A 12389-nucleotide genomic window follows, 5' to 3' on the forward strand; every position below is an offset into this window, starting at 1 on the left:
TGGTAGTAAGAGATTGTGACCACTAGAGGACAGCAGAGACTAAACTTCATTACAGGGAGGATACAATTTAAGGCAGTATGATAAATCACTATCATCTCGTCAGCAATATAAAATGAACCAACATTGTGAATACTGCTGATCTTTATGTGCTTTTTAATGGCCATTAAGTTCCTAAAGTAGCCTCAAATTGTTTTACACCCACTTATTGTCAGTATTTGCGTGCGTGAGAGACGGTAAAGATGTTTTAATAGCGCCTCTGCAGCCAAAAGTGGTTAGGAGGTTAATTAATTTCTGCAGCTTCGATTATGTCAATGGACTCTTTTCACATTTGCAGGTTTCTCAGCAGCAGAAGTCGCCATGGTTGGTAAACTCGAGAGCGCAGTGAATGGGACAGTACAACTAATCATTTTTTTGCACTGCTATTTGCTCAAATAATGTAAGAAAAATGTTTCCACGACATTTAGATAAAGGATAAAAATAGTGTGAGACTGATAACGGCAGCCAGAAGAGAGAATAATGCCAACTTTTCTGTCCTGTGTCCGTATAAACTTCATTACAAACACCTTGCATATGAAATCTGTAACCGTTGACTTCCAGAGAGTGTGTTTTTCCTACAATAAAAGCTAATGGTTGCAGGTTTTCACCTTTTTTTAAAATACAGAAAAATAAAAACTAAAAAAGGTTTGGAAACACTTGAGTGAGAGGAAATTTCCATTTTAATGAACTATACATTTAATGTTCAAGAACAGATTTCCCAAGACAACAGCTTGCAAAGTAATGGTTTCAAACTCTTTATTAATAACACATTTATTAGAAGAGGTGAAAAATAAAACCTAAAATATATGAAGAGACTGAAGGTAATTTTGATACATCTTACCATTCTCACCTCCGTGCGGGAGGGTAAAGTGAAGGGGCAGAGGCCTGTTGACTAGCAACAATGGCTGAAGAGGAGATACCTGTAAAACAAACAAACACCTTAATTATCTGAAAAAATACACTCAATTCATTTAAGTTCGGTGTTGTACAATATTTTTTTTAACTGATCTATTACTAATTAGCAGTGATGGGAATAACAGCATTATAAATAATTGCCGTTAATAATAGAATAACTTTTTCAGAATTTAGTAATTAAAGACTGTGTTAAGTATTTTAGACAGTGAGTGGTTTATAGGTAACTAATAAAATGACCTAAACTTTAAATTAATCCCCTTTTTAGTGAATGAGTAATAAAGTTAAAGTTAAACTAAATCAAACAAAATTAAACTAAACCAAATTAAACCATACACAACTTACATAACTTACATAACATACAAAAGCAATCCAACACAAATTCAACCAAATCAAACTAAACCAAACCAAACCAACCCAAACTAAACCAAACTGAGCTAACCCAAACTAAACAACACTAACCCAAACCAAATAAAACCAACCCAAACCAAACTAACCCAAACTAAATCAAACCAAATTAAACCAAACTAACCCAAACCAACATAATCCAAATCAACCCCCCCCCCCAAAAAAAACCAAAAAACTCAAACCAGACTAATTTCAAACCAACCCAAACCAAATTAAACCAAACCAAACTAACCCAAAACATATTAAACCAAACTAAACCAAACTAACCCAAACCAAATTAAACCAACCTAAACCAAACTAACCCAAACCAAATTAAACCAACCTAACCCAAACCAAATTAACCCAAAACATATTAAACCAAACTAACCCAAACCAAAATTAAACCAAACCAAACTAACCCAAAACATATTAAACCAAACTAAACTAACCCAAAACATATTAAACCAAACTAAACCAAACTAACCCAAACCAAAATTAAACCAAACCAAACTAACCCAAACCAAATTAAACCAAACCAAACTAACCCAAACCAAATTAAACCCAACCAAACTAACCCAAACCAAAATAAAACAACCTAAACCAAACCAAATTAAACCAAACTAACCCAAACCAATCAAAATTAAACCAAACTAACCCAACCCAACTCAACCCAAATTAAACCAAACTAACCCAAACCAACATAATCCAAATCAACCCAAAAAAAAACAAACCAACAAACTAACCCAAACCAACAGAAACCAAATTAAACCAAACTAACCCAAAACAAATTAAACCAATCTAATTCAAACTAACCCAAACCAAATTAAACCAACCTAAACCAAACCAAACTAACCCAAACCAAATTAAACCAAACCAAACTAACCCAAACCAAATTAAACCAAACCAAACTAACCCAAACCAAATTAAACCAAACCAAACTAACCCAAACCAAATTAAACCAAACCAAACTAACCCAAACCAAATTAAACCAAACCAAACTAACCCAAACCAAATTAAACCAAACCAAACTAACCCAAAACAAAATAAAACAACCTAAAACAAACCAATTAAACCAAACTAACCCAAACCAATCAAAATTAAACCAAACTAACCCAAACCAACTCAACCCAAATTAAACCAAACTAAACTGAATCAAATTAAAATGATCCAAACTAACCTAAAATCAAGCTAACTCAAACCAACCCAAGCAAAAGCAAATGAAACCAAACCAAAATAATCCCAAACAAATCAAACTAACCCAAACCAAGTTAAACCAACCTAAACCAAACCAAACTAACCCAAACCAAGTTAAACCAACCTAAACCAAACCAAACTAACCCAAACCAAGTTAAACCAACCTAAACCAAACCAAACTAACCCAAACCAAGTTAAACCAACCTAAACCAAACCAAACTAACCCAAACCAAGTTAAACCAACCTAAACCAAACCAAACTAACCCAAACCAAGTTAAACCAACCTAAACCAAACCAAATTAAACCAAACCAAATTAAACCAAACAAACCCAAACCAATCAAAATTAAACCAAACTAACCCAAACCAACTCAACCCAAATTAAACCAAACTACACTGAATCAAATTAAAATGATCCAAACTAACCTAAAATCAAGCTAACTCAAACCAACCCAAGCAAAAGCAAATGAAACCAAACCAAAATAATCCCAAACAAATCAAACTAACCTAAAACAAATTAACTAAACACCACCAAACTAACCCAACCCAAACTGCTGTTCTGGCTGACCTGTAGCGTAGGACAGGTCGTACTGTCCCGGCAGCAGCTGATATCCGAGGTGATGATGTGACGGGATCATCCGCTGCGAGGGTGAAGATCTGGGTCGTTCTCCGTCTCTCTCCCTCTCAGCTCCACTGCGCTCTCGGTCATGGGTCGTTTTCTCTGCCACTGTGGGCGATTTGCTCTTGTACTGGCTAGCGTGCTGTTGGAGCATATCCAGAGCTTTGGACTCAGATGCAGATTTTCCGCTCACTGTGGGACTGGATCGAGCTTTCTCAGCCTCTTCACCCGGCGCCATCTTACTGCCGTATGGAGAAAATGAGTAGCCTGGGGACAGGTACGATCCTGGAGGAAAGTCAAATTAATTATATTTATTATCAATATCATCACCTCAGAGTAAGGCTTAACTAGGGTAACTAGGTTTATTAGGCAAGGTAGGGTAACTCGGCAAGTCATTGTATAACAGATGTTTGTTCTGGAGACAATCCAACACTAATATTGCTAATAATATTGACCTTAAAATCGCTTTAAAACAATTAAAAACTAATTTAATTCTATCCAAAATAAAACCAGTAAGACTTTCTCCAGAAGAACAAATATTAGAAGATTTGCAGGAGGGATAAAGCATGCACCCTCTCAACAGTTAGTTATCTCCTCCACACAGAACTTACCAGGGTAATTTTGCATCACAACCGCAGGCATACCCCTGTACCCTGGATGGCTGGGGTCGTAACCCTGTCCATAGGGGTATCCGTGCATGTAAGACATATAGGACTGATGCTGTGCCAGAGGTGTGGAAAACTGCATGTGTGCTCGCGGGTCTTTACTGACTCTGTGCTCCTCTGCGGATGATGAAGTTCGTGGTTCTTCTTTGTTTTCCTCTTTCGATGGCGTGTCTTTGGGACGCTGCCTTTCGTCTTTACTCTTTCGTTCTCTCTCACGTTCTCGGTCTCGATCTCGGTCCTTTTCCCGCTCGCGATCCCTTTCTCGCTCTTCCTTCCATCGCTCCTCGTCAATTTGTTTTTGAGGATCAGGGTACTTGCTGGGGTAAACATAGGGCCACAATCGAGAATCCGGCTCCTGGAAGAGAAGGAGATTTTAATGCACATAATGAAAGAGAGTAAATGCATTGTGTTGATTCTTTACACGGGGTTCTGACTCTTAAAAAAGAATAAGGGCAAATAGTTTTGCCTTTGTGAATAACCCTAAGCTCCTTACCTGTCTATACATGTACATTGCCTGCTCCATAGCCGATCTTCCAGACTCCAGGCTTGGTTTCTGCTCGTCCTTCCCATGATGCCCTGCTTCACTCAGCTTCATTTTCAACCCTTCACCTTGCTGGCTCGGCCCCTTGCCTTCTTCCCCTTTAGGAATAATGACTGATTTGCCAGGCTCGGCAGACTCTTTGGGCTTGCCCTGCGGAGACGGCTTGCCCAAATCTGAAACACTTGGAGCTTTAGACAACGTAGGAGGAACTGAAGCTTTCTGTTTCCACTCTTCCGGCTTCATCTGAGCTTCCCTCTCTTTCTGAGCGGCTTCAGATTTTTTCTCAGAGGCTCGATGTTGCTCGGCTACTTGTCGTTGTCTGTCCTCACACTGCTGTCTGTACGCTGGGTTCATCAGGTGGTTGTGATAGGCCTGATCTGGAGAATATCCAAAGGGATGCACGTATGCATACTGATTATAATAAAGCGGTTGCATGAACATGCTGGAACGCTGCTGGATAACTGAAGGCTGCTGTTGTTGCTGCTGCTGCTGCTGTTGTTGAGAAGATCCAACAACAACGTCTGGCTTTCGATCTTCTGGAGGCTCTGATTTGGGTTTTTCAATGCCTTGCAATTCTGGCTCCTCTTCTTTCTTTACCTTTACCGGACCTTCTTGCAGGGAGGTTGCCGTATTAGAGACTCCTGGACTGGGGTTGCCGTAAGTGTTGTTATTAGGGGAGTAGTATTCAAAACCTGGATAATAGGAGGAGTCTTTGTTTGGCGGCTGGGATGGGAACAGGGTTTTCTTGGCACCTTCCCGAACTGCCGGATCTTCAGATTTGACTTTCGTACTGTCGACTTTACCTTCTCCATCCTCGCCTGCATCAGAGATGTCAGAATATGCTGGGCTGTTGGTCTTCACAGAAGAGTTATCCGCCCCGTTTTGGGTTACCACGTGAAGTGGAGTTAAAGGTTGTGCGATCCCTCCGGTTTCTATCCGACTAGCCACACCAATGCAAGGACTAGGGGAATTGTCAGAAAAGCTGTATATTTTGTCGGCTTCAGCTTTCATGCTTGCAAGGCGGCTCTGATGTGGATCTGAGGATCCATTTAACATCCCTTCATTCCTCCCGCCTTGGTCTGAACTCTCAGAATATGGGCTTTTACCTTCCTCAGGTTTCCCTCCTTTCGCTTTCGGACTGTCTCCTTCCTTTCCACCCTCCTTCTTTTTCTTATCTTTCTTCTTCTTGTCCTTGGAGCCACTCACAGCTTGGTTCATTGCCGGATCTGCTATGACTGCAGGTTTGGGTTGAATGTTTTTCAGCTGCGGGCTTTTACTTATCGGCTGAACCACTACAGAACCCATACTTGTGGACGATCCAGAACTGGGCGCCGGGAATCCAGAGGCTGGCAAGTTGTACAATTGCTGCGTAGGCATTGAGGGAACAAGCGGTGGTCTTGCAGACTTCATTGCTTTCTGAGCAAGCTTAGAACCACTCCCAGCCTTCTTAGCTTTATCCAAACCTCTTTTATCATCGATCCCATCATTGCTAGTGTCATCAGTAAGACACGGTCCATCCTCACAACCATCCATAGGCATTCCAGAGTCATGCTCTGCATCTGATTTTTTCTTGCCAGGCTGTTTGGAGCTCATCTTTCCAGACGGCGATGGACTCTGAGCATCAAATCCTCGTCCTTTTGGAGTGACTGACCGTGCAGGAGATGCACAACCCTTCTGGGAAATAGATGCACCGTTGCAACTGCCTGGCTCGGGATGCAAAGTCGAATCCTCGCCATTTTCGCTATCGCCGTCTATGTCTAGCTTGACGTCGTCGTCATTGTGAGCACGGGCTTGGTGATACTTCAATCCATTGATGTGCTTGTACTTCTTATTGCAGTTAGGATGCGGGCAGTCGATGAGGACTGGAGAGGAGCAACTGCGGTCCAATGAAGGTGGCAATGATTCCGCTTTAACATTGGAAAGGGGTAGAACAGTATGAGGTATCCCACTGTTAGAATTGGTGCGCATCCGTTTGCTGCCCTTGGTGTCCTCTGAACTGGAATTGGGCTCCATGTCTGAGGGAGGTTTGTTCTTGCGTTTGTTAGCAGAGGATGGGCTGGCTTTTACGTCCTCAGTGTTGCTGTTTGGTGGCGTGCGGCGCTCTGAGGAGTTCTGACTGCCCCGGCGGCCTTTACTGTTGGACGCGGCCCGTGTTTTGCTGTTGTTGCTGCCTTTGTTATCAGAAGAGTTGCTGTTCTCATTGACTGGTGTATTGCTGTTGGGTCTCATTCTTTTACCCCGGCCACGGCCGTTTCTCATCTCCAGGTCACTTGTTGGCGACTCACAGAATCTGTGGAAAAATAAAAAAATAATTAAATAAGTGAGAAGTTGAGAAATATGCAGTAAAAATGCTTAAAAAACCTTTTGAAGAAAACATAGATATATTGTTTAAAGTCTGATGATTGACAAAATACAAAGAATCACTAATTTTATCAGTTCGGTCACACTTTACAATACGGTTTCATTAGGTAACGCGTGATAATGTATTTACTAACATGAACTATTAATTAACAATACTTGTTCAGCATTTATTAATCATAGATCAACATTTATTAATGCATTATTAAAATCCAAACTCATGCATGTGATCATGAACTAACAATAAACAATAATAATAATAATTCCTTACATTTATATAGCGCTTTTCTAGACACTCAAAGCGCTTCATACATTGGGAGGGGATCCCCTCATCCACCACCAGTGTGCAGCATCCACCTGGATGAAGTGACGGGCAGCCATATTGCGCCAGACCACACACCAGCTGATTGGTGGAGAGGAGACCGTGATGAAGCCAATTATGGTATGGGGATGGTTAGGAGTCATGATGGACAGAAGCCATTGAGCAAATTGGCCAGGATGCCAGGGTTAAATCCCTACTCTTTTTCAAAGAACATCCTGGGATTTTTAACGTCCACAGAGAGTCAGGACCTCGGTTTAACGTCTCATCCGAAAGACGGCGCTCACTGAACAGTATAGAGTCCCCTTCACTATACTGGGGCATTAGAACCCACACAGACCGCAGGTTGAGCGCCCCCTGCTGGTCTCACTAACACCACTTCCGGCAGCAACCTAGCTTTCCCATGTGCTCTCCCATCCAGGTACTGACCGGGCACAGCCCTGCTTAGCTTCGGTGGGCGACCATGTGAGAGTTGCAGAGAGCGAGCTGCCGGCAAACAACTCATATACTACAGTTAACAAAGATTAACAAGTACTGTAATACTGTACTGTAATGTTCATTGTTTGGTTGTTGTTATTAAACATGAACTTATACAACTTTATTGTAAAGTGCAACCATTTAAGTCTAAACCTTATTTTAAAGTGTGATAATTTAGTTTTTTAATACCTTTTACTGAACTGTATTTAAAAATGGTTTGCCATCGCAAAAATTAAGCAAAACACTCTTAATAGTAAAATGCAAATGTCATGAGAGGGGTTCATCTTCATTGTTGGACACTTATCTTCATATGGTGTTGTTTGTTTTATGTTTTTTCATTATTGATTTGAGCACTTTTTTAATAAAAAGAGTCACACTAAAGGACAAAAAACTTTGAACTATGATCTTTAAAAGGTTAAAGATCTTGAATAGGCTCCCTCAGCTAATTAAAGTTATCAAATAAAACAGCTAAATTAAAATCACCACATCGTGTCACACCTGAGGGCAGTCTTTTAGTGACAAAATAGATCAAGTTTGTATGTTTTTAGAAATAAATGGATAAAAAAAATATGTAAAATAGCCACTTGTAAAATTAGACCTGAGGTGTTTAATGATTTCACAACTTTTTTTTAAATTTATGAGAGAAAGTCACCACAGGACAGCTTTGAGATTTGTGCAGTGGTACTTAAAAAGTCATACTCATGTAAAAGCACCATTACTTGCCTAAACATGTAGCGCAGGAAGAGTAAAAGTATCTGTTGTAAATATTACTGAAAGCATCAGTAAAAAGCAGACTTTTCAAGAGTACTCAAGAGTAGTGAGTAGTGAATATTACTCTGTTTAAAGCTGATGCATTTACATGTAATGTGTGGATGTGTGTGTAAACGTAACATTCTGTAGTGCATTAGTTATTGCCCAGCAGGCACACAATGTCATAAAACGTAATTGTTAGGTTAGATTTAGGTTGTGATGTCAGGTGACCAAAATTCAATATCTAGCCAGTGTATAAGGAAAACGTTATTTTGATGACGTTGATATTTGGTTGTTTTTAGGTTGTGTTAGAAAGTGACCAAAATCCAACATTAAGCCAACATTGAGGTCAAATACGGACATTTATTCATCAGGTATAGCAACCGACATCCAACGTTTAATAGACGTCATAGTGGTAACGTCCACACAACATCAAGCTGTAACATTAATAGACGTTGACATTTGGTTGATATTAGGTTGGACGTTGATGGCGTTGACAGTTCTGACGTCAACCCAATTTTCATTCGCAAATAAAATGCAACGTCCTCACGACATTAAAGGTACAACGTCAATCTGACGTCATGTTGACATCTTGTGCCTGCTGGGTGTCATTTTGCTCATCATACAGTAAACATCTGTCATCTTCTCATCAGTGATCTGCATCTAATCAGTCTCTGGGTCAAGAGCGTGTAAAGATATTGGACATCTTGGACACTTTTAATGCTTCCAAACAGTTGCGATTATAAGTCGCCCATGTCTTGAGGAAGTTCATTATGAGGTGATTTACCTTCTATGTGTGATTTGATTGGACGGGAGTCACAGGACTGAATTGTCTCATCCCCATAGACAAGAGCAAATACAGTAGTGACAGCAGGTTGAAGGACAGTAGTGGAGTAAAAGTGCGGATACTGCAGTAAACATGTGCTCAAGGGAAAGTAAATGTACACATTTATAAAACTACTTAGTAAAGTACAATTCCAGAGAAACACTACTCAATTACTGCAGCTTGAGTATTTGTAATTAGTTACTTTACACCACTGGATTTAGGTAAAAAAAAATGTAATAACAGCACATCTTTATAAGACGAGGTCCATGGAAGACCAAGAGATGTTTAACCATATACTGCCTTTTAAAGTCTGCGTGAAATCACAATAGTCAGTGTTTATTTCGCTAGCTCACATTGTTACTCTGACGGTGAATAATTCATCAATATTAATCTGTGAAGTGAATAAATTAATCCACTGATTTTTTTTTTTTAAATGTGTAAAATAAATGCTTCAGTGAGATGATAGTAAAAGCTGAAATTGAAATGACGGGATATAATACCATTTTGTAAACTCGGGAAACACCTCAACACTACAGGCGAGTGTTTGAAATGAATCCTACTGTGAGACTCCTCCATAATCATGTTTACAGTTGTGTGTTCATTCATTCATTCATTCATTCATTCATTCATTTTCTTGTCGGCTTAGTCCCTTTATTAATCCGGGGTTGCCACAGCGGAATGAACCGCCAACTTATCCAGCAAGTTTTTACGCAGCGGATGCCCTTCCAGCCACAACCCATCCCTGGGAAACCTCCACACACACATTCACACACTACGGACAATTTAGCCTACTCAATTCACCTGTACCGCATGTGTTTGGACTGTAGGGGAAACCAGAGCACCCGGAGGAAACACACGTGAAGGCAGGGAGAACATGCAAACTCCACACAGAAACACCAACTGAGCCGAGGTTCGAACCAGCAACCTTCCAGCACTACCTACTGCTCCACTGCCTCGCCGTTGTGTGTTTATAGTCTTGTTTATTAATTATTATAGTCACACTGAATCAATGAAAGCAGTTCAATCTATCTATTAGTGTGTATTTGCAGAGATTTGTGTGTTTCTGCGAGAGCAAATCGGAGATTTCGTGCACGCCAATCGTAGCATTGCTCAATCACAATTGCGGTTTCAATTCAATAAAAATCCCCCAACCCGAGAGCTTACAGCGCTGTAGATTCTCTGAGATGAGAAACGGGCTCTCCACTAAATCAGCCTCTCCATTTGGATGCTGTAAGTGCTTCTCCAGCGGGCCCTGGAGAGCCAGCAACGTGCTGTGCGTTTTTATCCTCTGGTTATCCCTGATCTCGACAGCAACTCTTGTTCTGATGAATGGCACACAGCGCTGCAGGATTACGCCACGCTGACCTGGATGCTGATTAGACGCAGTCTGATAACATCCTCCAACAGATAAGGCACCGGCTCGGAGAGCTCCATCAAAGCTCGAGCATTAAACCGCAGTAAAACAAAGCAGTTACTGTAGTTACCCCAGGACCCCGAACCCTCAGAACAAAACTGACAAGATGATGATAATACAGCTGAAGCAGAATTACTAGCACCCATAAAACATGATAGTGTTAATAATTCATCTCTAATCACTGATCTCTTTTCTCTTTGTCATGATGACAGTAAATAATATTAGACTAGATATTCTTCAAGACACTTCTATACAGCTTAAAGTGACATGTACAGGCTTCACTAGGGTAATTAGGGTAAAGTTAGGGTAATTAGGCAAGTCATTGTATAACAGTGGTTTGTTCTGGAGACAATCCAAGACTAATATTGCTGAAGGGGTGAATAATATTGACCTTACAAAAGGTGTAAAACAATTAAGAACTGCTTTAATTCCAGCCGAAATAAAACAAATCAGACTTTCTCCAGAAGAACAAATATTAGAGGAAATACTGTGAACATTTCCTGAATCTCATTTGAGAAATATTAGAAAAAGAAAAACAAAATCACTAAACTAGACTAAACTATTATTTTAATAAAATGTACATGAGGTACATGCCCAAAATTAAATATACTCTGTCTAATTGAATGTATCCTTGATAAATTCAATGACTTGAATTTTACTTTACTACTGAAAGTTAGGTTTATTTAACCAGCAAGTTTTTGTTGTTGTTGGATTTTTTTGGATCGGAAATGACCCAGGATTCTCCAAAAAGTTAATAAGATGATACAAGAGGCATCAATGTGGAAATAAATATTCCTCTGCTTTTATTTACGTTTGGACAAAAACTTGAATTCAGAATTTGCAAGGGCCATGAATAATTTCAGGCTTGATTTTACGCGTGTATATAAGTTTTGCGTAATGCATGTTGCATATATGTGAAGTCCAAATATGATCTTGGTAAGTCATACATGTGATTTGTATATATTTGCATATATCAGACGTCTATGTGGAACTGCATAAAGTTCATGGTCTGAGTATTTGGGATGTGCAGAATCAGATTTGTCAGTGGAAATCTCCACAATGGTGACGCCGAAACATAAAAAGCAAAGAGCTTTCACTGATCTCTCAATGTTTTGAGCAGTTCTGAGTCTGAATAACCAGCCTGATCTCACGAGAAAACGTAAGTATTTTACGTTTTGGCAGTTTAGTGGCTAATTCGTACGAATTCAGTCGTAAGAAATTGTGCGATTTTAAAAAGGAGGCGTGGCATCTAACCCCACCCCTAAACCCAATCGTCATTGGGGGATGAGCAAATCGTACTAAAATGTACGAATTAGTTCGTACGAATTCGAACGAATTAGTCACTAAATGAAAATGTTACGAATTGCCGTGAGATTGTGTTGGAATAACTCCTGCATGACTGCGGTGCATCATCTTCAGCGCTGCTCTCCTCAGGGGATAAAGCTGTGTGTGATGTTGTCCTGCAGCCCGCAGATAAAGCCCAGCATGGAAATACAGCCTGTTCTGGAACATTACCATTAGAAATCACAAGCAGCCTCCTGAGGCAGAGGCCCCTTAAACGTATACAGCATTATGTACAGCAAATCATTCTGCACTACGCTGTGCTGCTGTCTGACCTTGAGGAGGATGCCAAACACAGCTAAGAGTTGGAGTTAAAACAGGCATCAGGTAAAAGGTAAATAAACAAACTCATTTAGACCTGAACACACTATTAAAGGTGCTATTAAAAGTTTTTTACTTTTATCAGACTCACTAGTTTTTCAAGATTTTTTGTGATTTGTTGCGAAAAAAATTGCTGATTTTGTGGTGACAATTCCCAGAAATTTGAGGACAATTTTATATATATATATCTATATATAAATAAAAGTGTGTATATATATATATATATATATG

At 39.9% G+C, this 12389-nt stretch overlaps 2 protein-coding genes across 6 annotated transcripts in view; both read right to left on the reverse strand.

The window, feature by feature from the left end:
• Positions 1–12389, reverse strand: part of twf1a (twinfilin actin-binding protein 1a) — a 606573-nt gene that overhangs the window by 515474 nt on the left and 78710 nt on the right. The window lies entirely within an intron of this gene.
• Positions 1–12389, reverse strand: part of znf609a (zinc finger protein 609a) — a 180762-nt gene that overhangs the window by 3808 nt on the left and 164565 nt on the right. For 3 of the 5 annotated variants that reach the window (XM_005174213.5, XM_068217423.2, XM_005174214.5), the window contains 4 exons: positions 4305–6642; positions 3758–4166; positions 3096–3431; positions 878–956 (listed from right to left, as the gene is read on the reverse strand). In XM_005174213.5, coding sequence (XP_005174270.1) covers positions 883–956; positions 3096–3431; positions 3758–4166; positions 4305–6642 — 3157 coding nt within the window. In that variant the 3' untranslated portion in view covers positions 878–882. 5 annotated transcript variants of the gene reach the window in all.

This window comes from Danio rerio, chromosome 25 (assembly GCF_049306965.1).
Source record: "Danio rerio strain Tuebingen ecotype United States chromosome 25, GRCz12tu, whole genome shotgun sequence".
In the NCBI taxonomy this organism is placed as follows: Eukaryota; Metazoa; Chordata; class Actinopteri; order Cypriniformes; family Danionidae; genus Danio; species Danio rerio.